Genomic DNA, 24,612 nt, shown 5'->3' with positions numbered 1-24,612 from the left:
AAAAAAATGTTATGTTTAACTCATTTTTTTTTTTTTTAATATGTTTGCACATATTAGTCCTGCAGGTTGAAAGAATTATTTGAACCAGGACTTCCTGCCCAGTGTGCTCAAAAGAGCCTGAAAAGTTTGCAGCAAAGGTGTGTAGGAGTGGGTGCTGGTGTGTGGGGCAGGCAGCCTTCAGTGTCCTGACTGCCATTCAGTGGTGCTTGTGGGGAACCAAACTGTGTGCTGGTCTTGGGCAGAGATTCCCTTTCCTGAGCTGTCCCAATGCCTGGTTGGTGTTAGAAGAGCACTGGTGTTTCCACTTGCTGTGCTTTCCCAGGGTCTGGGTCCTGCTGAGCGCTGCCTGCCTGCTGTGCTGTCTGGCCCTGGGCTTCCACACCAGCCCTGTGGGGTCACTGGGTGTGTGGGTGGCTGGGGGTTGTGTTGGGCTGTACTGCTTTTTGAGGCTGTGAAACATAAGCTCTGCTCTTTATTGTGCACACTGGGAAGAGGTCATGCAATGGATTGTCTACACTGAGAAGCTAGGGAACTTCCTCTGAACTAGCACAGAGGGAAACTGTGAAGGAGGTGTAGATATCATGTTAAAATTACACCTTGTTGTGCATTTTGAAGAGTGGTTGACTCTGAATGTGTGCCTCATGGACGTAACAGTAGTCCAGTCTGTGTCATGCTGTGTCCTATGGGATGTGCCAGTGTGAGGGCACTGCTTGTTTGGTTTTGGTTCATTTGTTTACTAAAATAAGAGCAACAACAACAAAAACAGATCTGTTCATGTGCTGACGGTACGACCACCTGTGGCACATGCTTTCAGGATGAGCCACTGCTGAACTTGCCATCTAACAGCTTGGCTGTGTGCTTTTACAGAGAACTGGTTGGTAAAATAAATAAATAAACGGTTGCAGGGCAACGAATCTATTGTGAAATATCACAATACATTCTATCTAATGAAATTTGCATGTTAATTTTTATTAGGAAGCTATAATTCCATATGTTGTAAGACCTCTTAGCAGTTACTGCTCGTATTGTTAAATGAGCCTCGGTTTTAACCACTGTCTGAAAATCCACTTTTATGTGTTATATGGAACACTAATGTGAGATTCCTACAACCAAAAGTTCAAAGTGCTGGAGGCCAGGGAAAGTGGCATTTGTCTAGTTTGCTTATTCAACCATGCGAAAGCTATATTGGGCACATAAAGTTTATACTTTGCACTGCAGCTTCAAAAAGGCAACAAGTTAAATAGGGGTCCTTTGAAGTAGTGAATGGTAGCATTCTGTTCTCGGAAAGAACTGACTTGAAATGATCACACCAACGCTGGGAGAACTGTTGCTGCTCAGGGAAACAAGACTAGAGGGAAAGATGCAGGCTCTGAAACTCGGGTGGTGTTTCTCGCATGTCAGGAGCAGCCATCAGCACGTTGCACTGATTGTATTCCTGAAGCTCTTCGCTCTTGGTGCTCGGCTGCGCTGCAGTTGCTGGACGTCCTCACCCGGTACGTCTGTCAGAGTTCAGCTGCATGTCAGGGGTTGCGAGCTTCAGTGATGTTGTAAGGTACAGCGTGGCTTAAGAAAGTGCCATCTATCTTCCTTATGTATCTGTAAATGTTTTAAGGAGTGTCTTTTAAGTCTTGCATAAAAAAGAACTTAATGTCAGCAGATCAACATGTCGAGCGTGGCCTGCACTGCAGTACTGCCCTGACTGTCGTAATCCCTTTTGATTAGATCCTGAGGTTAAGAACTGTCTTGCTGATCAGTGCACTTAATGGATGTCCTGTTGGCTCTGCCTAGTGCACGTTCCTGTCTGAAATGTCTGGTTGAGGTAAGTGCTCTGTGAAGACCTGCGCCCAGCTTTTCTTACAGACAAAGGTAAGGAGCAGATGAGCAGGGAGAAAAGACGCCAAAAAACCTCCCGAGAACCTTTTGGGAGTTAAAATAATCCCGACAAACACCTGACAAAAGATATTAACAGTCTGTTTATTTGGGGGCCTTTCAGTTAGCTGTTCAATTTAGTTAGATACTATGGAGAACTTTCTCCGAAGTCACTGTTAACTAATTAGCCTCCAGATTATAGCTCATCTGTTTCGAGGTTCCATGTGTATAATGATGAAGTTTTAATTCCATACTGCTGGATTTGCACTGAACTTCATTCTAGTTCTAGGGCTCAAGTTATCAGTCATACGTTTTCATGCTTTGTGCTGATACATCTTAGGTTTTCATCAGTGTTCTTTTGAGTGTCTCTTCAGAAACACTCAGATTATTGCTAAAGACAAGTCCTTGTGACACTTTGCAGTTAAATCCTTTAACCTGCTATTCCAAGTATATGGATTAATTCCTTTTTTAACTGGCTCCTTAGCTAACTTGTAGTTTGCCTGTTCATCTCCTTGTTTTCACTCGTAACTCTGCTTGTCACATAATTCAAACATTTTAATGCAGTTCGCATCATACGTGGTGTTCCCCTTCTTCTGAAAAATACATTATCGGGCTGGTATGACATACTTAGCCTCAGTAAACACAGGTGCTGTCTCTGGTTTCTCACTCTTCTTTCCTTCAGGTTATTTTCATTCAGCCAGATTTCTGCAGCTCTATACAAACACCTAATCACACATCACTGCTGATCCTTGAGAGACGGAAACATCTTTGTATGTTTAAATAACCAGAGCTTCAGCACTAAATATTTGAGGGATTACATTAACACTGTGTTAATGTTGCCAAGATTTCTGGCAGGTGCGTGCCACACAATGAGACAATCTTGGAGCAGTTGTGCCTCTTCTCCCCCTACACTAACACCTTTTCTTGAGGATTAAAGTATCAGTTTGCATGTTTGTAATCACAGCGCTGTCTAATGGAAACATTTTTAGTTGACTTGTAATGAAAGCAGTGGTAACATTTTATACACCTACAACATCAACTTTAATCTTCAAATTTTATCTAGGCTAGGACTTGCAGCTATGCTTTAATCTGGCTGTAGTCATCTAGCACACCCTGTGCACACATACAGAGCTCTCAATTGCCTGTCAGTAGTCCCCAGCCTTTTTTGGTTACAAACTGCTGTCAACTTTCAGCTTCTCCCATCAGTCAGAGAAGTCTGCTGTTGGCCAGGGCCATTTACTGTGCTGTGCAGGTTAATTTCCATTGCCCAAAGCCAGTGGGACCAAAACTGTTCAGCAGGTTACGTTTCACTGTGTGACCTGAATTCCAATGTTGTGACACCTTCCACAGTTAATAATTTCCCATTTATCTGTAAATTGGTTGTCTGATGTGAAGCTGTCTCATGACAGGCGTAAGTTTGTCAGCTGCAGACACATCAGCAGAGAGTGGTTCCTGCAGCAGAAATAAGAAGAAAGGTCTACAGTGAGACTGAATTCTCTTGCCAACTTAAGATGGGTTCAGAAGAAAGCCGTGTAGGCCACATATAAGATGATAAGGGACAAAAGCAAATCCAGAAGTGTCACTTCCATGTGGAATTGATGAGCTGCACAAGTGTCTGTTGCAAGTATGTGTCTGCTGGTAAAGTTAATGAATGTGGCCTTGGCATCTGTAGCCTGTTGTGTTCAGGCAGATGACTTCTTAATTCTGCTAGATGGCAGAGCTTGGAAGAGCTCCTTTTCTGACTTCCAGAACATGCTTGGGGCTTTCGAACAGACGTTTTGCTAAGGGTACACTGGAAGATATGTCCTCCAAATTGGTAAGTTCCTCGTCTTGTTCAGTGTCATCACTGGGAAGCATGGAGGCACTTCTGTTGTGTGAATTTCCATCCTCTCTGCCAACTGCTGGCTTCTACTGTACGATGCTGCTCATGCTGAAGTGCATCTTCCTATCAGCCAGCTCCCAAACTCTTGTTACCTAATGTCTCCTGCCATCTTGTCAGAAGAGAAATACTGAATTTTCTACGTTTGATGTATTGACTTCCATGCAAATGACCAATTTGGAGGAAAAAAAAAGATATGTTATGCTTCACATTGTATACAAACAGCAGCTCCTGAAAAATAATGATTTAACTAATGGCTTATGGCCTTTTTTCATGATCTCATGTTACAGGCAGAGCAGCTCTGTGATATGTTCTGTGCTGTTTTTAATATTCCTAAATTACTTAGGATTAAAGCAATAGACACATTCCCTTGTTTTTCATTACAGTAAACATTGCTTTTTTCATGTATCCAGCAAATGGTGCTGCTTTTGCACACAGGCAGTCTTGTAACATGAGGAAGACTTTGATCTTCTCACTCTGGCATCTGTAGACTTTCTGTTTTCTGTGTTATCATCTAGAACCAGTATAACTGAAATGTTTGCAGCTAAATAAATATCTGGTTTATTCTCGGTCTGTAACAGCAGGTTTTGTGCTGTGTAGCTGTTCAACATCCATGGTTTAAAATAAAACCTCAAAACGGAGGAATAAATAGAATAGCAATAGCAACCTGTGCATCTTTTACCAAACGATGCTAACAACAGCGTGCAGAGTGGATTGCAAAAATCAGTACCTTTCCCCACCCTGCCTCACAGCAGAGATTTAGTAGTAGTATGTTGTTACCATCAGGGTCTCTAACAGGATGGTTTGATGTAACTCAGGCCTCTTTGTTTCTGTTCAGATCAGCTCTGAGTCAAGGCAGCCATGTGAAGTGGAAACGTTTCTCTCACTGCGTGCCAGGAGAGCTGTGGCATTTAAGGGATGGGCTGCTGGAGCTTTGAAAGAGTGCTTTGCTCAGCCAGAACTTTGGAACCCACTACCAGATGATGAATAAGGATGACAAACAATTTTGATGAGCAGGTCCTGAGCTCATCATGACGAAAACTGAGGACAGAGCTGAGAATTGTAATTATTTTAGGAATTTGCACAGAAATGTGAACTCTTCCATTAGCTTCATATGTGCTGCTTATGACTTAGCACGAAGTAAAACACATGTTCCAGGAGATAGAGGGCTTGAGTTCAGTGCATTCAGCAGCAGCATTAGTTTCTGGTCAAACCTTAAACTGTGATGAATATATCAGTAGATAAAGCTGAAATTGTGAATAGGTGCATTTTTGCTCATTTCTAATTTGGGAATGTACCTTAAAGTTAATTGGGTGGATTAGAATATGGATTAAAACAACAGCAATTACAGCACTGTTGCCAAAAAAAGTATCTGGGTTTTGAGTGATAAACTGCAGAAATGATAAATGACTTGGAGCTCTGGCATCTTAAGGAGAAGGAATATTGGCACACTCTCAATCCAGCTCAAAGCTCAAGTTCCAGTCATGCAAACCTGTCTGGGATGATCTGTGGTCTGCTGTCACAATGGAGGGGAATGGCATCTGTTGTTACTGCAAAGATTACATCAGCTTTCCATCAAAATGGATATGTAAATGCTTTCATTCTCTCAAAACTTTTCTTGCAGCTGACCTACCATCTCAATTTACAATAAAATCATTTTGTAGAATAAATTGCTGTTTTTGGCATCCTACCACTGCTCTCAGTGCTTTCACCAGCTCTGTGAAGTAACATGCACCTACAAGATCTGTGCCATGCAAATCTACTTCTCTGTCATCTAAGTTGCTCTTTTCCTAGCCACATTAAAGATCTACGCTATCATTGCTATTCAAAATATTAGTCACTGCTGTAACTGCCATCAGGGTTTTGCTGTGCCCGTGCTCCTCTGTTCTCAGGGCATGCTACAGTTGTGGCTTTTCTATTAATTTTGGGAAAACTTAAGGAATGTGTTAGGACTATGAAACATATTTTTGTGGATGCTTCCCTTTCCTAAGTAATTATTTTGGAAGAGAAGCTATTGGTTGCTTTTTCTCCTTGTCCTTTGCTGATGGATGCTCTGAGTCTGTCAGAGAACATACAGTGAAAGAATAACGTGTGCTTTTGCACCTGCTTCTCTCTGTATCCTTTATTCATGTGGTTTGCCTTGGTTGGTACCAACCAGGTAAAGTTATGGGTTGTGGCACAGCTCAGGATTTCCAGATGTGCTCATCTTTTCAGCAAATTCTTGTGATGAGGGTGCAGCCTTTGTACTTGGGCTCTGTAAAGCTCAACTGTTACTTGTGTGGATCTTAGCTGAATCCCTGCTAATTTGTTCAGGATTTAGAGTTGGTTGTGGCATTTGTTGCCATAATGTGGTTTTCACAGCTGTTAAATGGGCCTGGGTGTATGGAGTTGATCTTTCGTCTGAAAATTACGTGGCCTATTTACAGACTTACACATTTTAACCACAACTGTCAGCTGTAGTATTTTAGGCCACCTCTATGAATTCTGATTATAAAATACTTTCTGCCACCCTCGATACCAACTTCTGGGGGTGTGGAGCTGAGATTTGGGAAGGTCTGCTTTTGGAAAGTGTCTGTGCCAGGATGTTTTCAGAGGAGGAGGTGGCAGCTTAGGAAGCAACTTGCTGCTGTGGTATGTTTGAAAAGGATTCTTATGGAAAACAAAGTGGAGAATGTATGTACAAACTTTTCTGTTAATACAAACAAGCTAACAAATGTTTTCTATAAGCAACACTAATGGTAGATGGAGTCAATGGCCTCAAAAGCTTTGGTATATGAAGCTGTTAAAAGCGGTGTGCCAAAACCACTTTCTTGCACAGCAAATGGCATTATCAAATGCAGCACTGCTGGGGAATGAATGGAAAGCAAAACACACTTTCATCTGCATTCTACTGTGGAAAGGAATATTACTGCTAAATAGTAAATAGATGGATTATAGAGTTTCTAGGCTTCAGGTTACTCTGTGAAATTCCTCTCTGATTAAAGCTCCCAGGTGAAGTTCTGCAGAGTTTCTTATCATGCTGTCAGCAGTTCTTTCCTCCCCAGAAGGGATGTGCGTGCAGTGCTGCTTTAGGAGGAGCATCAAACCTGCAGCTGGAGAGCCCTGTCTGAGCATAGAGCCCCTGGCATCCTCCTTAGAAAGGACAATGCTTGAAAATAGCAATCTTCTATGAAGCTGTAAGGAAAAGGAGAAAGGAGCATTTCAGTTCCTTAGGGCAGTGAGGAAGGAAAAATCTGTGTCCAGCACCAAGAAACCAAGGACCGGGTCAACCTCAGTGCTGAATGTTGGCATATCTGTTGCAGGATGTCAAAGGCCTCTGTTTATAGATTGCGGCTCAGCATTTATGTCATGTTTTAACATAACCAGTGCTCGTGAGGTAACTAAATTAACACTAACTCCTTTGTGCACATACAATTTGAAGTATCCTAGAGGAAATTGGAGTTCTGAACCACTGCATGCTTCTTAGGATGCTTCATTTCCCTGGTCCGTGTGCCTGCTGCAGCTAAAGGTTACAGGTTTGCATTCCGCAGATTCCAACACACCAAAGTGAATGCAGCACATTGACGTAATTTTGAGCAAAGAAACCTTGTGTTTGTCTTCTCTTTTTTTTTTCATAAGCACCGTTAGACTTGGCAGTGTCAAGCTGAGTTCAAGCTAGGTTTACTGACCTGAAATACTGTTTTAAAGTTTAGAAAGCACTGTTGATTCTTTGGAAGTGAGAACAGTTTGTGATCTGCAGCCAGCAAGCAAGGCAAGATTTGTAGTGGGGATAGTACCTTGTAATAGGCCAGCTGGCACTGCTGGGAGAAACAGATGTGTGTTTAGATACGTGAGTGTTTCAAGTCTCAAACAAGAACAGCAAACTTGTAATTAAGTACACACTAAGAGCAGTTGTTCAGTTTCAATTATAAGCTTGATTGTACTAACCAGTTAGACACTGAGGGTGAATGGGATGCCTGTACCTGTGTAGCAGGGTGGGATGTTGACTGGTAATGTTTTTTTTGCCTCTGTATCTTAGCCAGATACTATCTCTATGACACAGAAGTAGTAGAGAAGAGGTGTGCTGTGAAAGTTAGATTAACAGACTGTTTCTTTAGCTAAAGGTGCAGTTGGGCTTTGTTCCTAGTCCAGCCATTTATCCCTACAGAAGACCCCTGGGCTGCTGCTGCTCTGCAGGAGGTGGTGCTGCAGCAGTGTCCAAGAAGCACTCTGTGCAAAGAGTAAATCTCCCAAAAGGTGACTGTAGTGATCCCATTTACACCGTGATGTCAGAGGTGAGTGAATGTGCCTGAGGGATCAGGGAGCAGGAGGGCAGGAATTTCCTAAGGTTATTTTGGCACTACAAACAATGTGACATCTACATCTCTCAAGTTTGTTGGTTTTAATATTCAGAAAAGTGGTGGCCTTCATGTTTTGTAAGAGTCTGCAGGTCGGGACATAAAGTTTAAACATGGGGTAGTAGTTTTGTGGCACTAAAACTTACATCATGCCTGTTGTGATGTAGCTAAGTCAGAAATTGACTATAACAGCTCTTTGAGTGCACTGCACTGACCCAAAGGAAGAACAAGATTATTATTGGTAAGTGTTTTAAAGACAGTGATTTGAGTGGTAGCCGTGCTCAGGACGTGAATAAGAAGCTGACTTCTGGCTGTGAGGAAGCAGTCAGATCACCTAAGTAAGATTTTTGAATTCTGTTGGAGTTTCTGTTTCTGAAGTTTCTGTTGTGACTCTTTTCCCTTTATGCAGCACAGTGTATACTTACACATTTACTGTTTCTAAGCACAGAAGCTTGCTGCACTTTTGATCATTCTCACAAAACAGTGTACTTGAATTGATAATTTGCTAAAACTTATTTTGTGCTGACCGAGACTGAGTACAGATGAGTTACTTTGAGCCACTTAGAGGCAGGGTCTACACGCGTGCTTGTAGGATTAAAAGCAAATCAAATCTGAATTCGTATTCATACTAATTGTACAAAGTCTTTGGTATTGCAGCACTTGCCTTCAAACTGCTTGTGCCTCATAGTGGCTAACATTCCCTTCTCTTTGGAAGTCCTGAAATGCTCTTGTTTGAATTCTCACCTCGTCTTGGGGTCGGTGCTTGGGCAAGACTTGTGAATTCCCACACGTTCCCACTATGAGAATGCTCACTGGAACAATCATTCTCTCCAACTGTGAGCGTCTGAGCAAAGTTAAAAACAACTCAGATGCACACTGAAGTGCCCCACTGAGAATATTTTACTTCTGAAACATATCTTTAAATTTCTTTGTGTCTGTCTTGACCTTTGAAATGCTCTGCTGTAGCGTGGGGCAAGGCAAGATGTGTGTGCATGGGGACTGGGGAGGAGGAGCTGTGCTGTCATCAGCTGCAAGGGAAAAGCAAGCTGCTGTTTCTTTGACACCAGAAGTCCATCCGTCCCTGGTGGTGGAATTGCCAATGCTGTACGATTCAAGGACAAATGGTAACTTTTCAGCTGCAACCCATGTATCACTTCATTTATGTGCCTTAATCTCCAGCCCTGAAGATTCCCAATGCACTGTGTGTTTAGTTTGTTTATGGTTCTTAATAGCTTCTGAATGTAGCACCCCACACCTTAGGATCTAACTACTGCTGTCAGGTGTATCCAATAATCGATAGTGACAAAAAAAGTGTCATTTTGAAATGACAATCCACAGATGTCAGAGTTGAGGTGAAGTTGTTCTGTTTCAGCTCTTTCCTCTCTTTCATGACTATGATTTACTGTAGTTATAAGTGCCCTCCGCAGCTAAAAGATTAAAAAGGAGAATTGAACCCCTCTACGACCTGTCTGGGCTTTAGCATGCCCATCTTTTCATGTGGAAAATACTTTCATCTTGTTTAAATTACCCTCTAAAAATATTTGACGTTTTCACTAGCTTCTTAGCTCCAAATAACTGATGTTGTTTCCCCTTCCCAGCCCACCTCTTCTGATTGTTCTGAAAATAACATGCATATGCATACAGCATCCTTTGGCAGCACTGCAGCCTGTGTAGGAGCCACTTGTTTGAATGGTGGCATGTCAGAGGAACGAGGGGCAAAGTCAGCTACAGAAGTGACTTAACAGAGCACTGTCCCGTGTTCATGGCAGGCACCCTGCTCCTGTAATAAATGCAAATGAATTTGTTGCACATCACTGCCTTCTGCTATTTTGTTTTAAATTCTGTAACCAGATCAAGGTCAAGGAAGCAAAAGATGAAAGGGAAAGGAAGCCTGAAGAGGGGAGAGGCGGGCAGGAAGGGGAAGCAGGAGCAATGGTTTGAGGGGAGTCTGGAGGAGGTGAGCAGAATAGAGCTCTCAGATGGGAGGGATGAGCATTACTCATTCAGATGAATGGAGAAGGAAGATGCTGGTTGGTCTTCCAGGCATTTAAGGAGTGAGAGAATCGCTTGTTTAATTTTTTCTCCTTGTTTACCATTATGTATTGGTGCTATTCCCAAATGCCATATCTGCTGTTGGTTGTCCTTGTGCATGTGTTAATCTTTTCAAACCCAGATCCCGAGCGGTGGTTCTGGGCTTCTGAGGTGCCTACATGTTGCTGTAGCTACTCAGGAATTCAGAAGGAATGGTATCCTAAGGCCATTCTAGAATATGCTGTTACAAGATTTTACTGCAGAGTTTTGGTCTGAGATCAATTAAATATGACTTTCATTTGATTCATGCTGGAGATCAAACAGTCTGGATCTTCAGATGCCTCTTGAGGTCAAGATGTTTTCTTTGACTGAGGAGTATTTTGCTTGTGCCTAACTTCTTCTTTTGCAGTAGTGTGAAATTTCATTCCAAATCCAAATGGCGTTTATAGTTTCACTCAATCTTTATATATATTAAGTGTTGGTCTGTTCTCTAGGATAGCTGTTTTTTCTCTATGTGAGAGGGTTTGCAGTATCAAAAGTGAAGTTGAAGAAACAAGAAGCCCTGTAGAACAGGGTTGGCTCTGACAGCTGCCATTTAAATACGTGCTGAGATTTGTGGTAAGTTGTTCCAAATTTTGCAGTGCTCTTTGTATCTAAAAAGCTGCACACGAGCAGTTTGCAAAAGTGATGCAGCTTTGTATACGTGTAAGTGGAAAGCAAAAGATGATGTGAATAAGCTGACTGACTCCAGGAAATAATCAGATCCAATTATGTTAGTGATGTTCAACCACCAACTTTACCAGATGATGTTTCTGTATCGTGTTAATTGTGTGAGTCACATAGAACACAGAAGACTGCGTGGAAGCTTGGGGGCCTTAAGAAGGTATAACATTACAGCTTGTTTTTCCTTTACAGTGGAATAATTCAGAAACAGTTTGAGTGAACATACGAACTTAGTTAGGGTTGGGCTTGTTTTTTTTTTATATGTTCTATTCTCTGCTAGCTGGGACAGCTTTGGTGGCCACAGCTGTTCCCATGCAGGGGCAGGAGATGTCTAGGCATACTGCACATAGCATGGCACAGTGTTTTTCTGTATCACAGAGGAACTAAGTCGTGGATCAGCTTCATCAAAGCAGAGGCATTGTGGTTTGGGACACAGATGCAGCCTTAAAACTCTGCCAGACTGTGGGGCATACGGTCCCGTCTGGTCCTTGAGGACATTGCCCAAATCCCATGCATGTGCTTCTACACATTGAAGAGAATTGGTCCCTAAGAAGACAGGTTGTTTTGTTTTTTGTTTTGATTTGGTTTTTTTTTGTAAGAAAGTTGCATTCCTTGTTTATTTTTCACATGCATAAAGCAGCATTAGGCAATCAGTACCTGCCGTACAGCAGTAAAGCAGAGCTATTGGCAACATGGCAACAATTATTTTATGTTTACTAGCTTGAACTCTGCCCTCTGAAAATTCATGCTGTAGTTTCTCTAAAACTCTTTTGCTATTAAATGCCTTCTCTGGGATATTTGCCCGCTCCTTCACACTTGTAAGTGGACCAATAAAATGTCTATTCTGCTTAAAAGAATGATTTGACAAATTCTCCCAGGCTTAAGAGCTGTGAGCAATAGTTTCCTGAATCCAGAAAATAAAAACAGGGATTTTTTACACAGGTGATGGTTTCAAAGATGCTTTCTTTTTGGTGTGGGTACTTCTATTTCTCTCAGCTGTGCTCAGTTTGTTTTGACTTGGACAGTAGCAGAAGTGTGGAAGATGATATTAGTGATAGACTGCAAATAATTTTGTCTGCGTTTTTGAAAATTAGGAGTAAGTAATTGCATTTCTGTAGAGTTAATCCACTGTACAGTCTGGATCATAAAAGAAGCAGCGACCCTCGAGTATTCTGGTGAATTTTTTGCATGCAGTCTTATAATCATGAACTTAACTTCTACTTCCAGAAATGAACGTGACAGCTTTTCTCTTTGTTTTAGGCTACCCGTGATCTCTCATATGTGGAAGGAACGCTGGCAGAAAAGTGTAAAAATGGGTGTTAAAACATTCACTCATAATTCCCCTGCTCACAGTCAGGAGATGCTTGGAAAGCTAAACATGCTTCGCAACGATGGACATTTCTGTGACATCACCATTCGTGTCCAGGACAAAATCTTCAGGGCTCACAAAGTGGTGTTGGCAGCTTGCAGTGACTTCTTCCGTTCCAAACTCGTTGGCCAAGCAGAAGACGAGAGCAAGAGTGTCCTGGACCTGCACCACGTGACAGTGACTGGTTTTATTCCTCTTCTGGAGTACGCTTACACGGCAACGTTGTCCATTAACACAGAAAACATCATTGATGTGCTGGCAGCAGCCAGCTACATGCAAATGTTCAGTGTTGCTAGCACATGCTCAGAGTTCATGAAGTCGAGCATTTTGTGGAATACGCCCAACAGCCAGCAAGAGAAAGTGCTCGATGCAGGACAGGAGAATAATGCAAACTGCAATTTTACTTCTCGAGATGGCAGCCTTTCTCCAGTTTCTTCTGAATGCAGTGTAGTGGAAAGAGCCATTCCTGTTTGCAGAGAGTCCCGAAGAAAGCGCAAAAGCTACATAGTTATGTCTCCTGAGAGCCCTGTCAAGTGTAACACACAAACAAGTTCCCCCCAAGTGCTGAATCCTTCAACTTCTTACCCAGAGTCCAGAAATCAGCCCGTAGACTCCTCCTTAGCTTTTCCGTGGACTTTTCCTTTTGGAATTGATCGAAGGCTTCAGTCTGAGAAAGTGAAGCAGGTGGAGAACTCTAGGACTTTGGACATGCCTGGGCCCTCGGAGTCAAACAGGAGAATTGCAGATTATGTGACGTGCGAGAGCACAAAAGCCAATTCGCCCCTTGTGATCGAAGAAGACGTGCGTGTCAAAGTGGAAAGGTTAAGTGATGAGGAGGTTCATGAGGAAGTATCACAGCCTGTAAGTGCATCCCAGAGCTCCCTGAGTGACCAGCAGACAGTCCCAGGAAGCGAACAAGTTCAGGAGGATCTCCTGATCAGCCCACAGTCGTCCTCTATAGGTATGGCCATTCCTGGGGTTAGATATATGTGCAGGTAGATAAGTGCATGTATAGTAGTGATAATCGCGAGGTTATAGGGGGAAATCTGCTGAAGTTCAAATTTTATTTTTGTCAAACTGTGTTTTTTATCTATTTAATGTTACATATAAACCACGGTGAGAGTATGGGACTTACAGCTCTGGAAATAACTGTGAAACACAACTGAGGTAAGCCTGGTGGTAGACCTTGATTATTCAGATGAGATGGATAACCCCATTTTACCTCTGGTTGCTTGACTGCAGAAACAGAAATCTTGTTTGCAGTGGTATCACAAGGCATGAGCTCAGTTAAATTGTATCACCAAGTTTGAAAGGCTTATGGCTTATAGCCACAGAGGGACAGAATGGTTCTTTGCATCAGACACGAAATCTTGTGTAGTCATGACAGAGAGCCTTTGTAAGAAGATTTGCAAAATAGGTGGTGAAACACTGTCATCTTAATGTCCCAGACGAAGGCAAAACCACACAGTCATAATATTGAGTATCTTTCCATTTCTGTGGGATTCTGTTCTCAAGTCGCTTCTTCAAATACAGCCAATTGCTGTGAGAAACCTTTTTCCATGAAGGACAATTTGAAGCTAGTTTTGAGTTCTAGCAGGCTGCTGCTTAATAATAGCTAATATTTAAAGATAAATACTGTAATAATCTTTTTTTTTTCTCTTGCACAGAATGCATTGAATGGCCATTAGTAGGTCAGAAGGCAAACATTTTGCAATATAACCAGTTTAATTGCCAAAATTTTGCCCAAGCCAGCTATTTTGCCTTCAGTTAAGTGGCTTGACCTGTGTTTGGTAGAGTTTGTTTACTGAAAGATGTTTAATAAAGCCTATTTTATTAGAAAACCATAAGGGTGCAGAATGTGCTTCATCCAAGTAATGTTTACATGAAAGGCTATGTCAGTTAATTAAAATAAACTAAAATGAAGTAAATAAATGTAGCCTGCATAAATTCTTTTTCTTTGGTCAGCGCAGCGCTGTGGTGCATTCTCTGCAGGAAGTGGAGCTGAGCATTCTAGGCTTGTCTGTGTTGTTAAACTAGCTCAGGTAATATTCACTAAAAAGAAATGAAAATATCCTCCCTTTGTGCCATCCTTCAGGACTTCATCTTGTTTCTGTTCATCAGTTTGTGTAGCTCTTGTGTCGACATTTTAGGTCAGTAATGGTTTTTCCAAATCAGAATGTTTTATTTACTGCAGTGAGTGCTATTAACCTTTCCTGAGGAGCAGATTAAAGCTTAGAATTGCTAATTTTTTGTATGTAGCTTGACAAAATAATGCATAGATTAAAAACTAAAAGAAAGTTTGCTTAATGGATAGTTTCCAGGAAAAGTGATCTTCGTTCAAAAACACATTTTGTTTGACTCAGCTGTTCACTCATTGTAGGAGGAGCACAGAATAGACCTCACCAGGGCCAAGTGATCAGAGATGCAAATTATTGCATCAACATAATTGTACTGTGACAGACAAAATAGAACAAGCACAAATGATGATTAGGTGAAGTTAAAAATAGTGTATCGAGTGAAAGGAGGGAATTTTACTAACTAGAAATATCATATCCGAGAGCTTGAAAGAATAAGCAAGACAGAATTTGTAGACTACAAAAAATCCTGTGAAACATACTGTCATATCCAGGCACCTTGCTGTACCCTGCTCTTGCTGAGAATTGCTTCAGCTGTTTTCCTCACCTCTGAAATTATTTCTGTTGACAAGTAGCTTTACATGCCCATCTTGAAAAGGTACCTGTTTTGGAGCCACGTGTTGTTGCATGGAAAATCTTGCATTTTCTATTTCCTATCCTAGGGTTTGTACCACTGAGGGCATGTAGCTGACCTCAGTTTGTACAGAATGGAGTGGAGGATCTCAGGCCTTATTGATGATAATGTTTAAGGTTAAAATGTCTGTTACTGGGGTTATTAGTACAGCATGTTCTTCTTTAAAGGACTATGAGATATGGTATGCTAGTCAGCCCTAAATCTTCAATGTGCAAGTCTCTACTTTGTCTTTGAATGGTTGAATTAATATTTAGCAGTCTTTGTGTAGTATTATTAACTGTCCTAACAGTTTTTATTCACATTTTCCTACAAGAGAAACAACGCTGTCATTTTTAGCACAGTTTGCACATATCAGATATATGATAAGGTGTGCTTTGTAGCTCAGAAAGCACTTTTTGCCTCCTGAAGGTGTATTTCTTCATGCAGTAATATAAAGAACAGTAAGTGGAGGCAGCAAGATATGTTAAAGTACAGCTTTCTCCTTTCTCAACAAATTTTCCTTGTATAATTGCATATATTTATCTCAGTGTTTTATAATGCATTTGTAAAAGTATTCTTGCCTTTCTGATATTACAGAAAGCTCCTCTTTGCTCTTTGGGCAATTTCAAGAATTACTTATTTGCAATTTATTGTATTTGGAGGCACTTTATAATACAGAAGATGTGAAGCGGGGCCTTGATAAATAAGTCATTATAGCAACAGTAATAGCTATGTCTGAGAAGATACTTTCATAACTCACTAGCACGGTTTCCATTGGAGAGGTGAAGGCATAAAATTGAACCTATGAGGAACTGGGATTATTTTTTAGTCGACTTAGTTAAGTGTAGCATGAGAAAGAAGGGTAAATCAAAATGGAATTAACTGTTGTAACTGCATAGATTGCATATTGCTGAATTTCCCAAATATAGTTTGTCAGCTCATAGGAAAATTAAAAAAATTGATTGTACAAGTGTTATTTTGAAACTGCTGGAGATGCATGTTTCCTCCCATCCTCCTTTCAGTAGCCCCAAGAAGGTTTGGGTTGCAAAAGCCTTGTAAAGTAACAGAACTGAAGTCCATTGCTCATGAACTCTTGAGAACAGATGAAATACACCCTTCAGGTGAAAGTAACATTTCTACCTCGCTCTGTTAGTACTGGATGTGTTTTATAAACTCTGGCTGCATTTAACGTAGATTCTTTTCATTTTCTAGGTGTGCCAAATATTTGCCCTTTATTGAGTTGTCCATTTACTAGATAATCTGTGCGGAGGAGAAGTTGAAGTTGGAACACGTTGCTTCTCAGTTTTCTAAGTGATTTTCCCAAGATAATTTTAGTATCTCACCACCCAGGAAGCACTCACTCTCAGAGATTTGGCAAAGCAAGCTGTATGTGTATTTACCTCCCCCCTCAGCCCTTTTTGAACACATATTTGCATTAAGTCGCCCTTTTTTCTTTGCCTAGGCTCAATGGATGAGGGGGTTACGGAGGGATTACCCACACTCCAGAGCACCTCTGGCGCCAACGCTCACGCGGATGATGATGATCGGTATGTACCAATGCAGTGTGCAAACTGTTCTGCAGCAAGTGGTATGTTGTAATTAACCTACCCAGCCCTAATCCCTGAATGTTCAGCTGTTCGTACATACACTTCTCTGTGTTGATCAAAGTACAGTCAGTGCCTGAAGGATCGGATGCTTTAGAAGAATGTAGGTGATGAAAGTCGGAGTTTGTTTACTTGTTGCTTTTCATTTCCTGTCTATTTCCATGCTACACTGGTGAAGAAAGATATTCGTGTTTTTGCTGTTTCTTAATCGCTGCTCTATATTAATAAATAATAATACAAAGATCTTTATTGTGAGGCAGATATGGTTGTTGCATGCGTGCTGAGGCTGACGTAAGGCCACAAAAACAACAAAATGGAATAGCTGATTGTGGCTTCCTCAGGCATTTCTGTTGTCATAAAACACAAAGCAGGCAGGGCAACCTTGTAGTTTTTTCCCCCCAACCTTTTGCAGTGTGGAGATGAGTAATTTATTGTGGGAATCCCTTGTAAGGGCAGGCTGGCTTAGAAGGCAGAACTCAGATGGGTCTGTTTAGTGGAAGATGTATGGTGGCCCTGCTGGAGCAAAACGGTGCACCTGCAGTTGGCTTACAAGGGTGTGCACATTATTTCTTTGCTTTTGTCATATGTGTCAGGTATGGTGTATAGATAGCTGCTCTATTTCTAAGCAAAGGTTTTAAAATATTGACAAGCTAGCTTTTGCATAGTGTTTTGTTATACAAGTTGATCTGAGAAGTGCCAACCTCTGGGAGTTGTTCCAGAAACTGTGTCAAGTGAAACTCCATGGAGAGAACTATGAAGAGCTGCATTTTCATAGCTCTAAAATCTTCCCTGCCATTTTCATCTAAAACTGCCTCATCGTAGGATTAAATCTGAAGGGAAAATAACTGCCTAGAAATGATTCTGTGTACGACAGAAGATTTTATGGATCTGCTAGAAAACCTCACTGTAAATAAATATCCAATGCCTGGGGTTTGAATTGGTGGAACACATGTTGTGTTCATTAGAGCTAATCTCAGGTTTTTTAGGCTGATTTTAAATTACAAAATCGAGTGATGTATGTATTTCCAGCAATGATTTATTTCCCATCAAATTAGAGAACTTCCACGCAAACTGAGTGGAAAAATTCAAAATATATAAAATCCTTTTAACAATGAGAATTTCTGTCAACACTTTCATGCTTCAGACAAGGAAAGAGCACTTACCAAAGGTTATGACCAGGTTTGAAACAAACTGATCTCAGAATATCAGAACCATCATAAAAATGAACACGTTACACATTGTTTCTATTAAAAAAGAAAACTGGTAGTTATGGGAATTTATGAAAATGTTAGACTCAAAACTAGGATGTTCTGTCCGGTTAAATGAGTAAAATGATGCTTTCGAGACATTTTCTTTCACATGCATGTGTGTATAGTGCCTGTTAGGCTGGGCAGTGCATTCTGATCAGTACTGACAGCCATTCAAGCACTGCACTTTTGAATTCTTGTTTCAAGCACGGGATGAGCACATCAGCAGGTGAACGCAGCCTGTTGTTCACTGTGCAGCAATTGGGATGCACAGTTTGGGGTGCATTAAATGAGGCACTACAGAGTTTTTAATAGAATCCCAACAAAGTGAAAGCATTCTTGATGAGCAGGTCACATGTAAGTGTGGTCAGTTTAACAGGCACGCAGGAATCTGCTAAGTAGAAAATCACCATTTCACAATGATTTCTGTTACGTTCTTTCCCTGGTATTTCACTTTTGGATTCTGACACACTTTTCTGACAGCGTTGTAGCACAGCTTTGGCTGGTTTAACTGTTAGTCTCTATGTCACATTCATGGCTGCGTTTAAAAAGAGGTTGCAAAGACAAGATCTCTAACATCCAATATAATGAGAGCCTCCATTTGTCTAAAACACTCGTTATTTACAAGCAGAGGACATTCTTAGGCTCACCAAGCATTCTGGCATTTACATTTGCCAGTGTTTAGTTCTACATCATTGAAGGTATGTGTAATCTGTGGGTGAAAAGGGGAAAAACTTGCAAGAAGCATTCTGTGTCTATCTTTGTATACATCTGTGAGAGAAATTCTCTCAGATGTTAGAAAAATCTCAACTAATAAATGCTTCATTTGTCACAAATTCAGAGTCATGAGAAATTGAGTGTATACGAGGAAGAAGAAGCAGGGAAGGGACAGTATGATTGTGTTAAAATGTAATTTCTTTGTTGTGCTAAGGTGCAGTTATGTCACCAATAGATATTTCAGCCTGCTTACAATTTTAGAATGGCCTTGGACGTGCCAGTCACTGGTAGCTGCAGAGCCTGTTATCTGCTCTGACCAGCCTTTCTCATTATGAATTTTTTATGTAGAAAACCAAATCTTTATTTTAAATTTCTTCCAGGGACTTTGTCCCATAGCACATCTCCTTTCAGTTTTAATCGCGGAGAACCTGGCACCATTACAGGCTTTGAAGATGAGCTGGCCTGAGAAAGCTGGAAACAAAAGGAGAACTGTGGTTCCCAATTTCTGTCCTAGTTTGAGTGTCTCCCTCGAAAGCACGAGGAGCACAGTGTATTTTGCCTCTTGACAAGCCCACAGTGCAGGAAATGAGGGAGGAAGGACCTGAGAAATGTGGAACCAGAAAATGAAGTTCTGTAAGACATAAATTCTGTAAAGCATTTTAGATATTGTTGCAAATAACAAAGTGTAATACTTATTTGAACACAGTTACGTGTATATATCTGTATGTACATTTAAGGCCAGGAACTTCGTAGCCTATCCAGAGGTCCCTTCAGCAGTTCTGTGCATCACAGCTGTCACTTCTGTTGCCACATATTAGCTTAAATTTTAATTGTGAATTCTCCAGTTAGCTGAAGGCAAGGAAACCTTTTTTGAAGGGATTTATCCCTTAGCCAAATGGAGTGATATTTCTCAAATACCATCTAAGTAAACTCGGTTCTTTGTGTAATGATCTGCTCACAAAGAGAAGCAGGAGTGCCAGAGTTTATGGCAGAGATTTAGTTAGGCAAATCAGAACCTATGTTTGAATATAACTTCATCTATTGCAGGTGCATGTGGTGAAGCATCTTTTTTGGACCCCTAAGTGTCAGGCCCCATTCTGTCAGATGCAGGATATGAGCTGGTAACTTCCTTTGTGAAAGTTTTCCCCTTAGCAAAGGCCAGCAAGTTTGCCAGCATCTATCTTTTCCACAGCTCTTTAGGACCCAATTATGTATAAAAATAAGTAAAGGACAATAAAATTGCTTGTCCAGTTTCCAAAAATTGGTACAGCTCTCAGCAGGCTTCTAATAATAGGATGGGCAGTGGGTTCTCATAGCACAAGTCTGCTATAGATATGCAGTTTAAGCCTGTCTCGATGGTTCCCCAGGACTCATTTTGGGTCCAGTTTGGCCCATTTGTGGTGCCTGCTCAGCACTAACTGAACATGTGGTCAGGCTGCGGCCAGAGCTGTGCTGCTGCATCTGGTTTGTGCTGCCTGGTACCAGCTTTTCCATTATTATGGGTGAGAGAAACCTGCTGGGATAATATTATCAGCATGCAGGAAGAAAATTCTATAAATTTTTGTATAAATCCCAATGCTAACTTTTCTTAGGGCAAGTATTATTCCAGTTCCATATGAAGCCAGAAATTGTTGATTTTATAGACTATAGATGCTAAACTTCTGCAGTAGACTCTTACCTTGTGTATATCAAGTAGTGCTTGATGCCCCCTCACCAGATAAATATTTCATCTGGAACTTTTGCTGCTGAGACCCATCATTTGTACCCAGTATCCAGGTACTTGGTTCTTGAAGTTCTGTTGGCATTTACTTCCAAGGTAAATGCAGTTAAGGTGTTGATTTCAAAGATGTTATCCTCCTGTGCTCATCTGGTCTGTGGATTTATGTGTGACAGATAGGAGAATGTATTTGTGAAATTTTTGCGATTCCTGTTGGAAGTCCAGAAATACAACCCTACCTAGAAACCAACAAAGTGGGCTTGAGGTGGTTGTCCCAGCCAAAGGATTTGTTCAGTTAGGGAGACCTTCTGACTGTCTTCAGCAGGAGACGTTGTACTTTCTTCACCTTGCATTTAAGACATTAGAGTTCAATAAAATTGCATTGTTCTGCCCATGGTAATTGTGACTTGCAGGCGAGATTCAGGGTCAGAGCAGATTCCTGCTGTCAGTGACATCTGATCTGTCATCAGGCTGTGAGCAAGCTGAAATGTCTATTTTGACCAAAAAAAAAAAAAGGTAGACCTTAATGCTCAGGAAAGGGAAGTCCCAGGTAAGTACAAATTCCTATTGTTATTCTGCTTATACCTGCAGAGATGTTTTCATTTCTTTGTGCCCTTTGGTGAAGCAATTGCATTGCCAGAGGTCTTGGATTATAACACTTAAACAGTTTGCAGCTAGAGGCTGTGTAGGAGCAATTAGTCTTAAATGAATTACTTTGAAAGTTAAATTGTTCTGTTATTATAGTCTGCATGCTGTTTTTTGCAGCACAATGCTTGAAGTATTCTGATAGAGCTGATTGAATCAGATAAGGAAAAGTATTGATGAATTAGATTAATATTTTAAATTTAGGACTGTAATTGTAGATGCTAATATTTGTTCGTGGAACATGAATTGAAGTGGAAATGAATTGGCTTTAATTTCCTTTGTAAATGTCACTGAAACTGCAAAATAAACCTTTTCTTTCCAATTTACTCAGTTCTTTAAATTCTTCCTCAGGGACTTCTGACTGGTTGTAAATCACCAATGTGCTGATAAAATGCCCACGCCTGAGAATTACATTCAGCTGGTGTTGAGACCTGTTGTGTAAAGGAAAAAACACAAACTATTCTGTCTGTTCAATGAATATAAAACTCAGAATGCAGGTCAGACACATAGCTGTAGAGAGGAAGAGGTTTGCCATGTAAATATAGATCTTGACAGGAATGCAGAAGGCCAGTCTTTTTTTCCTTCTAATATGTTCAAGGTTCAGATTTCCACGGACATGGCTTCTAATTTTTTTCTCTAGCTTGCTTGTAAATCAGTGAATTTTTTCTTTGTAGTTTGGAGAACGTTCAGTATCCCTACCAACTCTACATTGCTCCTTCTACCAGCAGCACAGAGAGACCCAGCCCAAATGGTCCAGATAGACCTTTTCAGTGTCCAACCTGCGGGGTCCGGTTCACTCGCATTCAGAACTTAAAACAACACATGCTTATCCACTCAGGTAAGGAATGGTGCTATTTCCAATATCTACTAATTCATAGACGTGCAGAAGTTGGCTCACAGTGCCACAAACAGAGTAATACAGTTCCTTTTTAATCACATGCCAGGTGCAAGAGAACTGATTTCAGAAAGATTGGGTAGAGAGGTATGTCTCACCGAATGCTTGTTCTGATGCATTAGATCTGACTGATAGCTGCACCCGGGGATAATCAGCATTTGTGTGGACTGAAAAAAAATGTGCTTGGAAGTCATCAGAATAAGTTCTTCTCGCAGGAGGGATTTAAGATGAAATCTCACAGTATACTTGGCTTTTTTATTATACTAAAGAAGTGATGTAGGTTGAAATTCTTCTTCTTAGAGACCATAATTTTCCGCTGTGTTTCAGAAGAGAATTGCAGCCATTAGAAAATATGTCATCTTGTGTCTTTGCATTGAAGAATGTCATGTTTTTGGATCTGAGTTTTTGGAAAAATTGTAATTGAATTAGTTTGATAATGAATTCAGTTTCTACAGATAGTACAGGCATGAAATGGTTTGTACAGGTGCCTCTTCTGAGTCTTGATCCCAAAGTAGTTGCACCCATTTTCAATTCTCACTGAAGCATGAACTCCTAATGTCTTTGCTGTCGGTATTTTTCAAGACTTTTCAGTGGTACCCAGCAAGAACATTTTAGTGAATGAAGGGAATATTGAAGGGTTGTTAGAGCTGAGCACTAACTAAGCTTAACAGTTTAGCATCTAATAGTTTGAGATTGACTCTTACCTGCACTCAGATGCTGTACCAGTTTTAGGCAGAGCACCCACAAATGTCAAGGCATAAATTCTCTACTGTCAGCAGATCTTTGTCAAACACCTTCAAGCAAAATGGCCATAATGTGTTCAGGCCAGCAATAAAAATACATTTAGTATTTAAAAAAGCAAACTGTATGGATGTATCAGTTGCAAAATTATCCAGAGGAGGTTGCTAAAGTTGTAGCTGATGGAAGAAAGCTTCAGCAAAGCATCTCTGGCAGATCTGTCAATTGGCTGCCCCTGGGCAAAATGAGAAGAGATTACTCTTTTAGAGTCATTATTGTGCAAAATGTGCAAAATAAGTTCCCATACCTTGGAAGTGGTAGAAGTGTTTTCACATGAGCAAAGTGGATGAAGAGATTTTGCTCAGACTATCTGAGGAAATAGGTGCCCGTGAACAGTATGCAAGCATGAAAAGCTCCACGAGACGATATTCTAGAATATTAACTTGTTTTCACATGCTTAACGAGGAGTTTCAGTGTAACCTTAACTACAGCTTTCTCTGTGTAAAAGCCCCAATTAAAAGTTCAGCTCTCACTTTGAACATAACGAAAGCAGAGTGAAAGACCAGTGGAATTAACAGCCTGGACTGATGCACATTCAGCCCTTTGAAAAAATCTTCTTTATTCCTTGACAGCCCTATTATGAATAGAGCTCCGTATTCCAGATTCTTGGCCTCATGTTTGGATTTCCACACTTTCTGGAGTTCAGACTCTTTATTTAACTTTTTGGTGATTCAGTCTTTTATGTTGTAATAGTTCTGTTTGGGTGTGATTACATACTCTCAGGCACTGCAGCGTGTTGCAGAGCTCATATGTTTTGGGGTTTTATTAGTGCCTATAATAAATGAAAAATGAACTGGTAACAGAATGACTAAATTAAAACAAGAAAAAAGGCAAAGCATGAACTTAAACCGTCTTAAAGGGTTGTCTGTCATGCAAGGTTGCTGAAAATTTTTGTATATAAGGGTTCCCACACAACATAAAGGCTGCTGCTTTACTTTTTTTATCACCATTCCTGCTGCATTACAGGGGGAACCCTGTACACAATGTCCCCCCTGCCAGAGCACTGCTCTGAGGCCAGAGGCGGCAAGAAAAAGACATTGCAATTAGGGGTAGTCTGATAATTGCATTGTTGGGAACCAGTCTGGCACAAGAATCTCCCAAGATCAAAAGAACTGAAAGATGTTTCGAGATGACAGCTGCATCAGATCCTTTCTGGCTGTGGCTCAGCTTCTTAATCATGGTCTAATCCATGGAAACTTACGTTCATTTTAAACTGTGAGGAAGAAGAAATGTAAGCATTAAAGATGGGTTACATAATTATGAAATAATAGCAGCTGGTTCTGAAAAATTGCAGCTCTGTGCCAATTGTTTTGCCATTTTAAAGTTAACAGGAGCGCTTCTTCCCAACTCAACGCCTCGCTGCGGCTGGGCGCTGCTCCTGTGCTCTCGCTGTGAGAAATCTGGAAGGATTTGGCCATTCCAAAAGCTGAACGTTTGCTGCTCTCTTTTTGCAGGCATTAAACCATTTCAGTGTGACCGCTGTGGGAAAAAGTTCACCCGAGCTTACTCGCTAAAGATGCATCGCCTGAAGCACGAAGGTAAACGCTGTTTCCGGTGCCAGATATGTAGTGCCACTTTCACTTCCTTCGGGGAATATAAACACCACATGCGGGTTTCCCGGCACATTATCCGCAAGCCTCGGATTTACGAGTGCAAAACATGCGGCGCCATGTTCACCAACTCTGGAAATTTAATCGTTCACCTGCGGAGCTTGAACCATGAAGCATCAGAGCTAGCAAACTACTTCCAGAGCAGGTGAGGTGCACAGCAAAAACCTAACAGGGAAACTTGCTGCTTTTTTTCTTTTTTTTTTTTTTCCCCTTTCTTTTTTTTATTTTTTTTTCCCTATTTCCTTTTTTTCCTAAATCATCTTTTCCTGCTTGCAGCGCAGCCTGCTGTGCCTCTCATCAGGTTGCCAGCTAATTTGAGTCACATTCATTCTTGCATCACTATCTGTTATATCTGATCTGTTTTACAGTGTGTGAACTTCATAGGAGGGCACTGGAGAACCCAGTGATAAGCAGAAACTGCTT

The 24,612-nt window shown here is 41.0% G+C and overlaps 1 protein-coding gene across 6 annotated transcripts in view; it reads left to right on the top strand.

Moving 5' to 3' along the window:
* ZBTB44 (zinc finger and BTB domain containing 44) overlaps positions 1 to 24,612 on the top strand; it is a 41,026-nt gene that overhangs the window by 3,159 nt on the left and 13,255 nt on the right. Inside the window, exons 1-6 of one of the 6 annotated variants that reach the window (XR_002121604.2) lie at positions 76 to 137; positions 1,723 to 1,819; positions 12,100 to 13,169; positions 16,419 to 16,503; positions 21,561 to 21,724; positions 24,034 to 24,117. Coding sequence is in view for 5 of the 6 variants with exons in the window: in XM_003212664.3 (XP_003212712.2) it covers positions 12,119 to 13,169; positions 16,419 to 16,503; positions 21,561 to 21,724; positions 24,034 to 24,334 (1,601 nt within the window). In the remaining variant the exon portion in view is untranslated. Of the gene's footprint in view, positions 1 to 75; positions 138 to 1,722; positions 1,820 to 12,099; positions 13,170 to 16,418; positions 16,504 to 21,560; positions 21,725 to 24,033; positions 24,335 to 24,612 lie in introns of those variants that run through there. The other 5 variants (XM_019622967.2, XM_019622966.2, XM_031556863.1 and 2 more) reach the window with 5 other exon arrangements.

Source organism: Meleagris gallopavo, chromosome 26 (assembly GCF_000146605.3).
Source record: "Meleagris gallopavo isolate NT-WF06-2002-E0010 breed Aviagen turkey brand Nicholas breeding stock chromosome 26, Turkey_5.1, whole genome shotgun sequence".
Taxonomy (NCBI): domain Eukaryota; kingdom Metazoa; phylum Chordata; class Aves; order Galliformes; family Phasianidae; genus Meleagris; species Meleagris gallopavo.
This window is presented reverse-complemented; position numbering and strand designations above follow the sequence as displayed.